Raw genomic sequence first — 16,371 nt, 5'->3', positions numbered from 1 at the left:
TTTTGTTCATGCATGTGATGTTTGTCACTGAGAAGGTCCTTTGTGTGAAAGATAAATGCCGGGTAAGAACTTTGCTCAGTCTGCCGGCCCATTTCAACCACCTGTGGCCAGCTTTCCCACAGGTAGTTTGTTATGGATAAAAAAATAAAGAAAAAGTTTATTTACGGATCCAACATGACAGCAGCAGCAGACGCAACGCCATCTTTAGATCAAGCTTTAGACCATGTTCTAAATAGTTTAACTCAAAAGTTTACAGGTATGTCATGCATCATCTGATATGATTGGCTGTGGCTACGTTCAGACACATATGATAGACCTTCAGCCCAATAAACGGCTATGGACGATCGTAAACCACACCTCTCCTACGAGAGATTGGTGGTCCCATATATCATGTTGAATAAACATAAAATAAAGCTGAAACTATGATCAAAACAACAGTATTAGTTACAGATTCAGATGTAGACACTTTTATAGAAGATGTGTATTGAAAGAAAATCTACAAATTTAAAAGAAATGGTCTTTTTACGGAATGAATGAGCATTATTGTTCTATTTTCTGATTCTCTGTAACAAATATTTTCGTATAGGTATCGAAAAAAGTATTGTTCAGGTATCGGACTGGCAAGTATCGTTTAAGTGCCTGTATCAGGAAAAAAAAAAGTACCTGCACGTAGCCCTTCTCGCCACCCATTGAAAATGGTTCAAGCCATCCACTTTTGGGTCCCGACCCCCCAGTTGAGAACCACCGGTTTAGTCCTGGCTAAAATCTGGCATAATCCGAGCTATTACACTCAGACAATCAGTTTTTTCTTGGTGGTCGTATTGGGTGTGTAAAGTTTGTACACAATCCATATCAATCCATGTAAAATGAGTATTGACATTCACTGTGTAGCTTCAGGATTATAAATAAGTAACATTTCTTCATATACAGTAGCAACTTTCACAGACAGAAGTCACAAAGGGCTTCACAAAGATTATTTATTGCCGGTGTCTCTGCTCAGACATGCAGCATCTGCTCTTTTATTCAGTATCACGAAACAGACACACAACAAAGGGCTAAAAAGTCAAGTTTGTGGGCCAGGCCTGATACATATGGACGCCACTCTTCAGGCTGGACCTCACCTTCCCTCAGTCTTCCCCTTGGCCTCGTGTGCAGTGCCAGGAGACTGATACTGTCTGATAAACACCGGCCTGGTCCAGAGAAGCTTTCAGAACCAGCTGTGTGAGTTTCATCCCCTCACTGACAGTGCCCTGTGTCAGACATTATTTGTTTCTGGCTTTTCTATTGATTTAGCGGAGATATATCATGCAAAACCGACCCTTTTCAGCTTTTAACCAGGCCTTAACATTGTTCCCTCGTCCAAAACACGTCTGGAGGAGTATTTTACAAGTCATTCACATAGTTTTGAGCCATCCTGTTTGGATTCGTTGGATTTCATACTATGAGCGTTTGAGGAAAGAGCTTTTTACTGCAAGACTAAGGTTTAACAAGTAGCAATGGAAGAATTGTCTTGGAAGAGAAATTAATTAAAGTGTGTGAATTTATGCTGATTGTGAGGAGATTTGAACCATCTTTAAATAGATTGCCGGCTTGTTTCTTGCCTTTGACTCATTTGTCTCATTCCAAGTCTTGTAAAGTGGATTCCTCTCATAAATAGCAGCCGTTAGTGGCATTACCTTTCTTCATGCCAGTGGAAACATTGTTGTTGTTGACCATTTAGTCAGAGTTTGCTTGTGTTTTTATTCATGGCTCTTTACTGGGATCCGACCATTTCTTTTCATTTCAAAAGACTTGACACCAGCCAGATCGCTCCAAAGATCTGAGACCGGTTCACTGGGACTGATTTAAACTCTTTGAAAAGCGAGAAAGTGAATGAAATGATGTGCCACGATTAGTGAGAAGAGGCTTCGGCTTAGCAAAGAGAGTTCTTTTGTGTTGCCTCAATGGGAAAAATGCTATCTTATCTTCGGGAAAAATGACTGAAAAGTGCCTGAATTATTGGTATTTGTGCCAGATTTTGAGTGAGTTTGGACTTTATTATCACCAATGGAACAAGAGTGATTTTTCTTGCCTTTGACTTTTGTGTTTCATTGACACTCTTATTTGAAGACAGTACAAACCTCCTCAAAATCAGAGCACATATCGAGTCATTTGTCTAAGATTACATGGCACTTTTCAGCTGTGACGTTGTGCAGATCCGTGACTACAGTTTGTTTGGGGTTCATCTGGTTTCAAAATGCACATGAATGCTCGCTCAACAGGGAAACAACTGGGAAACCCGGGGCAGCGTTCTTGAGTTTAGTGTGAACCGTCGTCCTTGGAGTAACATAAGAGAGAAAGGCCTGACATTAATGCCAGCAAAAAGAAAATTCACGTGATATTTTATGAAATTAACAAACCAAAGTTGTCACGTGTTTCTCAAAGTGCTACATAAAGTCATGATTCATTCACCCCCATAGATATAATATAATAAAGATGAGTGGGTCCCGTTAAGCCCCATTCATTGAAAAAGGTTTCCTGTGTGAACCGTAATGGCCGCTCTATCTCCTCCTACGCAGCCGGTTCCTTAAAAGGGCAAAAAGGCGGGAAGCTCTGCAGTTGTGGAGTGGGCGGAGCCTCCACAGAGCTCCAGAGCTTGATTGACAGGCTCTGGATCCAGGCAATGCACTGAAAATGCTTCCAAATTTCGGGCTGATTAACAAAAACTAGCCTGGTTAGCCCCCCCAGCGCGGTCACATGGGTCATAGCGTTTTTTTGGAAAAAGAAAAGCTCTTTGGAGCCAGGCTTTTAATCCGGTCTTGGGACACTTGAAGGCCCATTATATCAATGCTCCAAAGTGTTTCTTGGACTCGCTCCTGGCCACAAGGGGGTGGTATTACAGCAATGTCAGCTCCCCACCATAAGGACCATAGAGAAGAGCGGCCCTCGCCCATTGTTCACTCCACACTTGATGGCAGTATTTCACTACCGTAGCAACAGCCGCCCTGGGGCAAACTGACCATTTACCACATGGCTATAATGTGCTGTTTATATCCTCATAAATTTAAGCTGCCCCCTAGTGGCTGGAGCGACCAAACTGGTTATTTAGTCAAAAATCCATAACTCCGCACAGGAATGGGCGAGAGACTGACTTTTGACATGCTCAGGAATTAATGCTCCTCAAAGAATCACATTAAATCATCTCGTGGGCCGCATGTGACCTTGACACGTTTAGCTTTTGAGATGCTAACGCCAAATTCTAAGGTTAGCTCAGTTAAGCGCTAATCAGTGATAAAAGACCGTTTTTATTTGATCACATAAAAATCCCCTCTTCCAGACATTAAAAGCTCATGATTAAAGACTCATCTCTTCAAATTGGCTAATAACACCTTGAATGCTCTAAATTATGACTAGGATGCACTAAGTTTGTGTTTTTAGACAGTTTTATCTTTCTGTGAAGCACTTTGGTCGTCCTGGTGTAAAGTGCTACAGAAATAAACATTGATTGATAAGTTGAACAAAAGAGCAGATCCTGAACGTCACATACATGTTTTGTGAGCAGGATTGAAGGAGCCTGAACCTCCATTTCCCCATCGCTGTTCTAGTCTGACATCAAACCCCTTCTGTCAGAGAGTATCCAGCATCGACCTGCGTTTATAACCTTGTACCTGCTGAACTTCAGGATTGTGTGACCAGTGCATGACTTTGAGCTGTTACTTAACGTTCTTCTTCCATCTGGTGTCTGTGCAGGTGACGGCCACAGACGCCGACGCCGGGTCCTTCGGCGCCCTCTCCTACTCTCTGGGCTCCGGGATCAGCGGCTCCGGCCCCGCCCTCTTCAGCATCCACAAGCAGAGTGGTCAGATCTGCACGACGGCGCCGCTGGACCGAGACCAGGGGCCCGGCAGCTACGACCTGACCGTCACCGCGCTGGACGGGGTAAGGCCTCAGAATGACTGATGATGTCGCTGCTGCTTTTCTCACCATCACTATTACAACCACTACTACAGTACGTGCAGTATCTCCCTCACTGGATATGACGGTAACGCTTTAGAATACAGCCCGCGTTCCAGGTGTAAGTACGGCTAACAAGAAAGTAATTCCACATGTAGGTACAGGTACTCTTACATGTGTAACAAGGGGGAACGATGTGTAACAAGGTAGTACATGCATGTAACAACGTGTAACTTCGTGTCAAGGTGTGGTATTATGTGCATACATTTTAATGTTGCAGGACAAAATGAAGACATGACCCCAGGCATGTTTATTGATTGTTGTTTATTTATTTTTTATAGTGAAAGTAGTTTCACATGTAAGTACAGGTACTCTTACATGTGACTGTAACAAGCAGAAGCAAGAGTGAACAGAGAAAAATTGTCCAAAAATGATCACGCTTAATCATCATTTCTAAGTCAGTTTGTAGTTGTAGTTGTTGTTTGTAGTTGTCTGGGAAACGGGAGGAAACTTATGTTGGCACGGGAAAAACATGCACATCTGCACAGAAAGGCTCCGTCTGACTTAGGAATTGAACCCCGGACCTTCTAGCTGTGAAGCAAAAGCGCGAACCACGGCATAATCATATCACATGTACTTATGGTGTACATGCACTTTGATAGTGTGATCATTTTTGAAGACTTGCTCTGCTTATTTTTTCTCTGATCACTCTTGTTTCTGCTTGTTACAATCAACAGTGTCTCACTATAGAAAATAAATAACAATCAATAAAAATGCCTGGAGTCATGTCTTCACTTTCACAACAGTAATACTGTTGTCCTGCAACATTAAAATTAATGCACAATTTATAAAACCACATTCCCTTTTGCCACAACTATGTGATAGCTCAGCACCATTAATTTCTCTTTGAATAATACTACATCTTGACACGTTGTTACACTTTGTACTGCCTTGTTACACATCGTTCTCCCTTGTTACACATGTACCTGTACTTACATGTGTAATTACTTTCTTGTTACTCTGTACTTACAGCTGGAACGCCGGCTGTGTTCTAAAGCGTTACCGACATGACTTGTACAATGGCGAAGGTTTTTAGCAAGTCATTAAGTTAATAAATATCACTATCTGACCCCAAGAAAAGGAAGGTCACATGCTCTAATACAGGGGACCCAAAAGTACATCCATATGTGGTGCAGAGGACAAATTTCCCTACGGGGACAATAAAGTATACAAACAAACAAACAAATGACAATATCGAGGCCTCTGTATCGTGATACGCATATCGCATTACAATAAAGCAGTGGTGTCTGTTATAAGATCACAGATGACGATATCCATCCACTGTCCCATTACTTTGAGCTCCTTCCATCACAGCAGAGATACAGACTTCCTTGTGCCAAGAGAAACGTGGACAGGAATTCTTTTGTTCCCTTTGCCATCAAGGAGCTGAATAAGTTGTAACTGTTAATGTCGTTCAGTGAGTCTGTTCCTTTTTCCTTTTCTTTCGATGTAGTGAATCTGCTGCTGCTGCGTCTGCAACAAACTGATTTTATAATGGACTTTAATGTATTATGTATTTTTGTTGAATTGCTGGGCAAATGTATTGTATGTGTGAGCGAGTCCAAGGCACATTTCTGCCATCATTGTGCATGGTCGACAAGAAAGTTTTACCTCTTTCTATTTCTAAATATGTTTCTCTAATAGTAATCTTTATTTAGAAAGTTTAACAACGTCTTCTCGAACTTAAGAAAGGCTTAAATTACACGCTTTGTGCACCTACATCATCTTTATGTCTTAAATTTGGATTATATCTAGAATTATGGACACTCTATCGTGATACACTGGAATCGCGATACGTAACATATCGTGAACTCTGTATCGGGAAACGTAGCGTGTCGTGAAGCCCAAGTCATGAGCCGTTCCCAGAAAACAATTACTTGAGATTCTGAGTCTAAAAATTCCAGTTACCAGGTTGTTTTGTTCATGATTTCATAGAGTGCGTTTCCAAGGGCTCGAAATTCCCGGTTATCAGAAGTATTCCGGTTTTGGCAGTTTTCTGGTTATGGTTTATATGACATTATGGTTTATATGATATTACGAAGCTTCTCTCCATCTTAAATATTCACTGCTTTTAGTTCTTTCATGGTTACAATAAAAAACTCCGTCTCCTCTTCACTTCAGAAACAGGAGCTCTTCGGACATGACGCCGCCATGTTTGTTTACGATTAACTGCGGAAAATAGCGTAAACATGAAGTTATATCTCAGTTACTGACGGAAAATCCCAGCTAGAAAATCCAGGCTTCTCAAAACCAGGAAACTGCTATTTTCGGGGTTTTATAATCAGGAAAATATGTGACAAAACCAGGATATTAAAAACTCCCGATAAACACCGGAAGATTCGAGCCCTTATAAACGCACTCATAGTTTTAGAAACTGGAAGGCCTTGGCTTTCAAATGAGATACCACACTGGTATATTGGCTGTAAACTGTTAATACTCTTTGAGATAACCCTAACTCTGACCCTTAACCTAACCCTAACCTCAGCGAGCAAGTGACCGGTTCATGCGTATTAACAATAGTTTGTGAGGAACATAATGTATTGTAGTATTTAGTCTTATTTGGGCCGGGCTCGTTATCCCAGTGTAATGAAAGGTCCCGACGGTGGACCAGTTCAGAACGAGGGCTCTAATATGTGGTTGTTCCACCTTTATCTTTGATTACAGCACCATTCACGGTGGCTTTGTTTCAACAAGCTTCTGTCGAAAGATCCAGTGCTGCTTTCATTTTCCCCCACTGCACGAAGCCTCCTCCAGCCCATCCCACGACTCTCAGTGGGTTCAGAGCTCCCTGAACCTCTTTGACAATGTGAGCCCCACGAATCCTGGCACTGATGTTTTGGAATTTGTCTGTGCCGTGAGGGAGGAAGGAATAACCTGGTTATTCAGGATGTTCAGCTGATCTCATAGTGTTGCTGAACCTAAACCTGACAAACTGCAGCAACTCCAGATCAGAACAGTTCAATCCAGGTGGCACTTTGTCTGTTCAGGCGGTGTATTTCAGTTCAGTTCGCTTTATTTAACTTTCTTTATAATACTTCGATATTCCCTCCAGCAACGAAAGATGATTTTGAGTAATATTATTTCACAAATCAGAGATGGTGCCATGCCATTAGTGCGACGTGTCATTAGTCCGAAAATGTCAGCTGATCTCATAGTGTTGCTGAACCTAAACCTGACAGAACAGTTAAATCCAGGTCCAGGCGGTGTATTTCAGTTCAGTTCGCTTTATTTCTCTCCTGGCTGAAATGCTTTTGTAAAATGATCATGAACTTTCTATTATGATTCATTTTTAAGAGAGAAAAATCATTTGTGTCACATGTAAAGAATGATGTGATTAACGAGCGTTATCTTAAATAACACAGTTTAAATGGACTTTATTACAGGTTTCATTTTATTTGTGGCTGGACAATTACATAGGAATAATAAAGGGTCAAGTTCAGTAATTGCAGGTTTTCCTTTTGGATATTTCTGCTTCACACAGAGCGATATTGACCCGTGCCCTTCACATGGCGGCTTGAACACCAGCCAAAGACTAGCTGCAAGGTTTGTTCACTTTGTGCCTCCAAATATTCAGTTTCTTCAATAATTCCACGAGTTAGAAAATGAAGAAACTGACAGCAGTAAGAGATGGACTGTGAAATCCTGCGGGGCCTGCTCGGTCTTCAGAATGTTGTTGCCAATTTTTTTTCTGCTTTATTCACGTGTGTTTGGCTTTATTTGTAACAGAACATTCTGCAAAACACTTTCCCCGCACCCTCAGTCATGCGAAGGCAAAGCTGTTTGTGCCAAGGACACAAGAATAGAATAAACGCTCGTGTGGGAGAAAAACCTTTAAGGAACTATATCACATTTTATTCAAGCTTTTAAAAGTGTTTTCCACAAAAGAATTCTCCCTCCAGGCAGTTTTAACATCAAAACATCAACCCCCTCCTGCTGCTCATCCTTTAGCTCCTGGTCTTTCTGAGTCTTAAAGCTGAGTCAAGAAAAGCTTGGGCTCAACCAAATTAACCCTTTTTAAAAAGTTGATTAAGTTTGGGACAAAAATAGCCCAAAGGTTGTTATCGCAACCTCAATCTCTCATTTTCCGTTTCATTTCATTCATTTATTTATTCATTTGAGCAGAAAAGTATTTCAAACATTTTTACAGAAGAAGAGCAAAGAAAAAGAGTTTGGGCTCAAAAGAAGGAGGAAGAATAATAAACCTAACCCTTTTCTCTCATTCAAGTAATCATCACATAAACCTTCAGCTACACTGCAAAAAGTAATGAACTAGATCAGTATAAACATCTCAATTTGAGCACAATAATCCAAATTTTAGTTGTTTTGACTAGTTAAGAAGTTCTTGGGCATTTGTCCTAGATTATTTCACTTGTTCTGAGATGTTTCTGACTCGTTTCGATACATTTCATCCGTATTTCAGGTCATTTTCTTTGCCAATGGGGTAAGAAAATTGGTCTCATCTCATTGGCAATTTTACTTTCTTATTTCAAGCGAGATTTACCTTAGAACTGGTCTGAAATGTCCTCAAACAAGCAAAGTAAACTTGGTCCGATCAGGAAAAGTGTCTAAATGAGTGAAAACCGACAAAAACTGGAGGCATTTCCTCAATTCAAGTCATTTAAGCCAATGCTTGATATTTACTTTTTGCAGTGTAAGGTCATGCAAGAAACCGATGCATGAGTCTGTGCTTAGGTATTAATATATTTATGATCGTAGAAATGTCATAAAGGGTTTTATCATTTACAGTCGTACAAAATAAATACACCATATGGTACTTAAGACATAAACCAAGGCACATCTCTCTTTCATTCTGATCAAACAAAAATATACACACTTCAATCAGCCCTGCTAAACCAAATATAGCCATATGTACAAGCTCTGTGTAACCATATAGAAATAGAAAGTATCTGCCTATAGTCCTACACAACAATGCAATATAAAGTAAGTATTTTCCTCCCCCTATACATGTTCCAGCCATGTCCTAATGTGTAGAATGAGCTCAGACCTGTTCACCACAACTGCCTCTAAAATCCTGCACTGTCACTCAGAAAGTTGTTACTTCGGGTCCGAATTTGCGTCATGCACGAGCTTAATATAGAAGGTGCAGTTACACGTATGACCTGAGATGGCAGTAGTGAGTATAAAATGGCCAACTTGAATCTAGTCTCTTTAAGATTGAGGAAAAGGAATAAAAAAAGTGACATACACATCCTTACAGTATAAATATATGTAATCCATGAACATTTAACATTGTGTTTTGTCCATAGTCATGAAACAAGCTGACGTCACTTTAAAGCAGTACTAAGTAACGTGTCTACCTTAATAAATCCTTTTCGTAGCCCCTGTGGGTGTAATACAAGTGTTTATGGGATGATTGGAGGGTCTTTCATCTCCCCCTGGTGTCTCTGGACAGAAAACCATGTTTGCAACTTGACTGCCACCGGTCCGGAGAAAGCAATACACACTAATGTAATCACGAAGAAGAAGCTAACAGGCTAACGGGCAAAGCTAACTGCGGGCTAACGTCACTTTAAACAGTATTTACAGCCAAATTTGAGAGAAAAAAAATATTTCCATTGTATAATTGGGTGCACAGTAACCCTCTCTCCCTTCGCCTTTCCTGTCAGCGTCGTATTTAAAATACTTCGATATTCCCTCCAGCAACGAAAGATGATTTTGAGTAATATTATTTCACAAATCAGAGACGATGCCATGCCGTTAGTGCGACGTGTCATTAGTCCGGAAAATGTCCCACTGAGCAGAGGTGCCATTAATCCCACATCTCTCTAACCCAGTGGTGTTGTGGATTAAAGAGCCACATACAACCAACCTTAAGGTCAGTGGACTCTTGCCTGAACCTTTTTTTGTTTGTTTTTTAACCCCTACTCAATGGGACATTTTCGGACTAACGAGATGTCGGACTAATGGGGCGACCCCATCAGAGATATGTGTTAAAGTACTCTAAAAGAAGAAGAAGAACTTTATTCATATGGCGCCTTTCACAAACATAGTCACAAACACTTTACATGAAACAATTTCCCCCCAGACTCGGTGGTGTTTCAGTTTCCCCTGGGGTAGTACACGGAGGAAACCTACACAGACACAGGGAGAACATGCAAACTCCACACAGAAAGACCATCGTCCAGTTGGGAATCGAACCTGGGACCTTCTAGCTCCTCCAAACACCTCTCCAGAATCAATGTTTTTGAGGATTTTGTGGTGAGAGGACCCGTCAGGAGTGAAAACCCACCAGAAACTCTCAAAACAATTGATTCTCCATCCACTGTGAGGGAAAGTAAAGCTGCCATGCGAGAGTGAGATGAAGACCTATGACTCCAAACCAGTTATCTGACAAAAGTAATATTGTATTATCCAAAAACCTCATAGAACTCCAATAAAAAGTGCGAAAACATCTGTCTCTTTAACATTCTGCGTCCCACATCACTGCTTTGGCCACCTGTTCCAAATTATAAACCGTCTGTGAGTGTTTTTTTTAATATAAAATCCTGGCTGACGGGTTTTCCTTTGTCTATAAACCCTCGCCCCGCTGCCCCGTCATGCCTGTATTTCGGCAGTAACATGTTTTATATCCGCTGACCTAACGACGTCTCTCTCCGTGGTTGCAGGGCGGCCTGAGTTCGGCGGCGTACGTGCGGATAGACGTGGTCGACGTCAACGACAACGCGCCCAGCTTCTACCCGCTGACGTACGCGGTCAGCCTGAGCACCCAGAGCGCCCCGGGGACCTCGGTCGTCCGGGTGACGGCGCACGACCCCGACTCGGGAGAGAACGGGCGCGTCACCTACAAAACGGCTCCTGGAGGGGCGTCGCCCTACTTCACCCTAAATAAGGACACAGGTAAATCTGAGCTATGTTTTATGTAATATTTTCTGATAATGTAGGTAAGGTGCTTTAAAGAACAGAAAACTTCATATTGGATGTGTATTCGACTCCACAAAAAGCAAAAACTGAATTTGAGTTAGCATTTAGCTCGGAGGACACTCTTATACGCTAATTTGTATCCAGAGTAAAATCTCAAAAAGGTCTGTACATTCATAAATGATTTCTAACCAGGCTTTGACCTAAATGTGGTCGACTGATGACAATAGCTGAAAACGTCTGAATCTTTCATAATGGAGATGATACATTGATCAAGCTAAAGCTAACGGACTCTGAAAAGTCTCCTGGACTAGCCGACTTGCTAACTGTCCGTATAGATTAGGATCAAATTCCGCTTCTCCTTTATATTTCTATGGTTGTAGACGTCGTGGTGGTGGTAGCAGAGGTATCAGCGGTAGCAGCGGTAGCAGCAGGTAGCAACGGTAGCAGCAGGTATCAGCGGTAGCAGCGGTAGCAGCAGGTAGCAGCAGGTAGCAGCAGGTAGCAGCGGTAGCAGCGGTAGCAGCGGTAGCAGCGGTAGCAGCGGTAGCAGGTAGCAGTGGTAGCAGGTAGCAGCGGTATCAGGTAGCAGCGGTAGCCTCAGTAGCTTATCACCTTATTCCGGAAGTTCGCCATGAATTGTGCCGCCCCTTTTCTCCTATCTGTTTACATAGGACATAGAAGTCCAGATAAAATCAGTTTCTACACAAAAACAAAGCCGTTTTTGGGCCGCACAGAGAAACGGTGCAGGGATGACTTGTTGGTGCAAATGAACATTAGATTTTAGTGGCGAACATTTTCCCTCGTTCCTCTTTTAAATGAACGGGCTTCGTGCTCTACCGGAAGTGTCAAGAAGAAGTGCAGAGACAAAGCAAAAAGAGGCAAAGTGGGTGGGGCAGAATAAGGTGAATTATTTATTTGTTATGGGATATCGCCACTGGGCCAGACCAGATTGTTTGGTGGGCCAGATCGAAGATTCAAAGATTGCTCAAAGCTCAACGAGTGGCTCCAATCACAGCTCCAGGGCAGTTTGATGAGAGAACAGGAAGGAAGGAACAAAAGAAGGGCTGAATAGAGTGACATATTGTTTATCGCAATACAAAAAAATGACAGAAAGTGACAAAAAATGACGGAAAAAGTGGCAAAAAAATGACGAAAAAATGACAAAGGCCAAGCCAGGAGTTAATAAATAATATGACGGGTTTGATGAAACGATCGCAGCTATAGCCTGAGGTATCTCACGGACATAAAACACACAATTTAAGATTTACCTAAAACTTTACAAACCAAAAAGAAACGCATTTTGAAGTATGTTGTATTCACCTGCGCTGTGGTCATTAGAAAGCCGATCAAGCGATAAAGATGAGAGCTAAACATTGAAGGCTCACGAGAGCTAGTTTTGTGGGATTATACAAGTACCTACTTCTTCCCACTTCCATTTGTATTTCCTCTTCATTTCTTTTTGTGCATTGGCATAATGGATGTAAAATGATGTTTTTCAAGGTCCGAATAAAGTCATTCAAAAAAGATCTATAGACATTTGAAAGGGATTTTTCCTTCTGGCTCAAAGACACCTCGACTGTTGAGCTCTATTAAAATGATTTGTCTTTCACTTGAAATATCTGATCAAGGGCATCTGTGCTTATGTTCAACTAATGAAATAAAGCAATTTGACAACCATGATCGTTTATACCCTGTTAGATATTTAATGATATGAAGTCAAAATGAACGCTTTTATTTCAGTCTCAATGTCAGACTGATCATGACTGAGTTGAAAGCTCTTTAAAACTCCACTAATGTTTACTTTTTGAATGGAATGACGGATTATAAAGAGCAGAGCGGTCAATGTAAAACTGTCCCTTTTATACAGTCATCCAGCTCGAGAGTTTAGATATTTGTTTTCTACTTTCCTCCACATCATTCAGTTTGGTCTGTGCACTTTGATTAGCAGAGTGCACGCCTCTCCGAAAGAAAAACGCTCCCAATTATAACTTCAAAAACAAAATCTGAACAAATGTTTAATTACTTACAGTGATTCTGCAGCGGGGAGCCTGAACTGAGAAAATGGTTTAGAAAAAGAGTAATTTTCCTTTTTCGAGCAGTGCCTTTAAACGCCTCTCGCTTCTTCTCTGATTGCCTTACATTACACCGACGATGTTGAATGGCTATAATGTTTCTAGTCTAGTTATAGGTGCTCAAAAGTCAAATCTATTCTCAAAAGTAATCTCAGAAGCCATTTGTGTTTAGGTAATGCCATGGGAGATAACTTAAAGTGCCTCTGTCTGAAAGCGTCTGTTTAAAACTTTCAAATCATGCCAGAATGTTCTTCAAATTGGTTTTATTCTGTCTTAGTTTAGCGGGTAAAGTGAGAAATTCCTTGCTTGATCTATTCAGCTTTAAATCCCCCGAGAAGCAAGGCATTTTCTTCAGTAGTATCTAATAATTCACTCAAAGACTAAAGGAGATATACGTTGTCAGATTCATGCAAAGTAATATCCTTGGTGACGAAAACTAGACAAAAACGAAATAAGAAGTCGTCGATAATGACTGAAACTTGGACTAGAATATCCAGATATTTTTGTCGAGGAATAAATACTGGATGGAAATGAAAAGGCTGTCAGAGGAACAGGTCTGTGCTTTGTTAGTCGACTAAATTTAAAAAACATTTATGCCAACTAAAACGACACCAAAGCTAAAAATTTGGCCGAATCGTGACCAAAATACAAATTTCTGTCAAAAGTAAAGACTTCATTCCCAAATGATATGCAGTTTTCAGGCTTAGTTCTTGGCTCTTTTGTATTTTATAAAATGCCTAGAAATAAAAAAGAGAAGCGGTGTTTGATCATAATGTGTGCAGAGAGTTAGCAAGTAGGCTAGTACGCAGAGTCCGTTAGCATTAGCTTCAAACAAGCTATTTCTGAATGACCCAGGAGTTTTCAGCTGTTGTCAACCCATCGAGCATGAATTCCTGAGCATGTCAACAAAAAAGTAAGTCTCTGGCCCATTCCTGTACAGAGTTATGGATTTTTAACTAAATAACCAGTTTGCTCACTCCAGCCACTAGGGGGCCAGCTTAAATGAAAAAAGGAAAGAATTCCACATGTGTCCAGCAGAGGGCACTGACATGATAAGAGATCAGGATATAAACAGACGGCATCGTGTCATAGAAGGGGGCGTGGCTTCGCCAAGGGGGAAAATAGAATCTTTGGGGAAACACAATTTTTCACTCTTTTTAGCCATTTTCTGGTGAAACATGAACTTATTTCTCACATAAGTAAAGTCAAGTGTAAATCGGGCCCATATGGATAATTTCTCACAGCAGATTGTTCAGTAGAAGTGAAAAAACGGCAGTCGTAGCCAGTACTATCTAGCCGTTAGCATTAGCACGATGCTACCATGTAGCATCCTGTTAGCATTCTCGGTTTTTTATGTATTTATGGGCTGTTTTACCTCTTTGCTCCTCCCCATGTCTTTATTTAGTAGGAAACTATATTCATAATTCAAGGTTTGTTAAAGGGACTATACAGAGTTTAAAGATTAAGATTATGTATTTTCCTCCCCCTCATGTCCCAACAATGTCCTCATGTGTAGAATGACTGTTCACCACAACTGCCTCTAAAATCCTGCACTGTCACTAAAAACGGTGTTAATTCGGGTCTGAAGTGCCGTCATGCACAAGCTTGATATAGAAGGTGCAGTTACACATATGACCTGAGGTGGCAGTAGTGAGTATAAAACGGCGAACTTGTGTCCAGCCCCTTTAAAGTAGTTTTTGAATAATTAGAGAAAGTTTAAAATTGTCTCCAAATTGTTTCCCCCCTTAACATGACCATATATGGGTGAATCCAGATATGCCGTCTGTATCTTATACAGCATATTACAGTCACGTGGTAAATGGTCAGTCTGCCCCAGGGCGGCTGTGCCTACAATAGTAACTTACTGCCATCGAGTGTGTAGTGAATGAATAATGACTTCATCTTTTGAGAAACATTTGACACAGGTTCATGAAGCACAATAAGTGTAAGATGTTGTTATTTATGAGGCCACAGTCCTTAAAGGGGCTAGGTGCAAGTTCGTCATTTTATACTCACTACTGCCACCCCAGGTCATATGTGTAACTGCAGCTTCTATATTAAGCTCATGCATGACAGCACTCCTTTTTGAGTGACAGTGCAGGATTTTAGAGGCAGTTGTGGTGAACAGGTCTGAGCTCATTCTACACATTAGGACATGGCTGCAACATGTAGGGGGAGGAAAATACATAATTTTAACATTTTTAAACTCTGTATAGTCTCTTTACCAAAATATAATACCTGACGTGGGGGCTGAATTTCGGCCCTCGTCCCAAACGAGTTCCACACGCCTGCTTTTAGATACAAATTAGCATATAAAAGTGTCCTCTGAGCTAAATGTTCACTCAAATTCAGTTAAATTTCTGCTTTTTGTGGGTCAGATTCACATCCAGTGACCACTAAACATCATCTTATAATATGTTAATGATAAAGGAACCACAGAAATGTTATAAACGCCATGAAAAGGGCAAAACGTTAGTTCATTCATTTGTATGGATGATGGAGCGTTCAGTCGGGTCCGGGATCCGACGGGTAACAAAATGTGCGCATTTGCAGGAACAGGCTCAGATAGGTGAAGGCATTTCTGTGATTTCTGTGATATAATGTCCTCCATGAACTGAACAACCATTTTTTTTCCCATTAATGTGTTGTTCAAAGAAGGGTGTTGTTTCAGTGGGATGAACGCCCACAGCAAAAAGTTAAGATTTTAAATGTAGCTGCTCATTTTACTACATAGGCTCATTAAAATATGAATATTACTGTCCAAAAACACATTCAGCTGGAGTTTTGCTACAATTATATGATAGTAAAATGGGAATATAAAGCACACATTTTGACTGACTGCTGCCTGTGTAAACCCTGACCGTGCAGAGACTAACTTTGTAGATCAAGGTAGGAAATAAAAACAATCCTTCCATAGTTGTCCTGGCCTCTCCTCGCCTGTCCCGAACCCCGCCTTTATGGACAGGCCAAGGTAAAACCCCCCTCTCGCTCGTGTTTTATGTTTGCAGGCGTCATCTCGCTGTCGCGCTCCGTCTACGGGAAGGCCAACACCGTCATCCCCATGGTCGTCTCCGCCCAGGACGGAGGGGGTCTGCTGGCCCCCGTGCACGCGCGGGTCAACATCAGCGTGGTGGCCGGCCTGGTGGCGCCCCCTGTCTTCGAGCAGGCGCAGTACTACTTCAGCGTGTCCGAGGACGTGCTGCGTGGGACGGCGGTCGGGACGGTGCAGGCCAGCGCCAAGACAGGTGTGTAGAAGAAGAAATGTCTCAATCATGGCAATAAGGTGTTAAAATCTCGCCCTGAATCACAAGGAAACTCTGAATAGGAAATCTTTTTACATTTAGAGATAGCAATTTGAAACATTTACTGTAGCTTACTGACATAAATATGAGACAAAAATGCATTGCAAGTTTATTTTGTCATT

At 41.4% G+C, this 16,371-nt stretch overlaps 1 protein-coding gene across 1 annotated transcript in view; it reads left to right on the top strand.

Moving 5' to 3' along the window:
* The window catches only part of LOC306975537 (protocadherin-16-like), a 327,999-nt gene that overhangs the window by 240,188 nt on the left and 71,440 nt on the right, over window positions 1-16,371 (top strand). The window contains exons 3-5 of the mRNA XM_079573110.1: window positions 3,730-3,918; window positions 10,620-10,851; window positions 15,956-16,192. Of these exons, the coding sequence (XP_079429236.1) occupies window positions 3,730-3,918; window positions 10,620-10,851; window positions 15,956-16,192 (658 nt within the window). The remainder of the gene's footprint in view (window positions 1-3,729; window positions 3,919-10,619; window positions 10,852-15,955; window positions 16,193-16,371) is intronic.

This window comes from Gobius niger, assembly GCF_951799975.1.
Source record: "Gobius niger genome assembly, chromosome: 1".
In the NCBI taxonomy this organism is placed as follows: Eukaryota; Metazoa; Chordata; class Actinopteri; order Gobiiformes; family Gobiidae; genus Gobius; species Gobius niger.
Note: the sequence above shows the minus strand (reverse complement) of the source record. Positions and strands in the feature narration are given on the sequence as shown.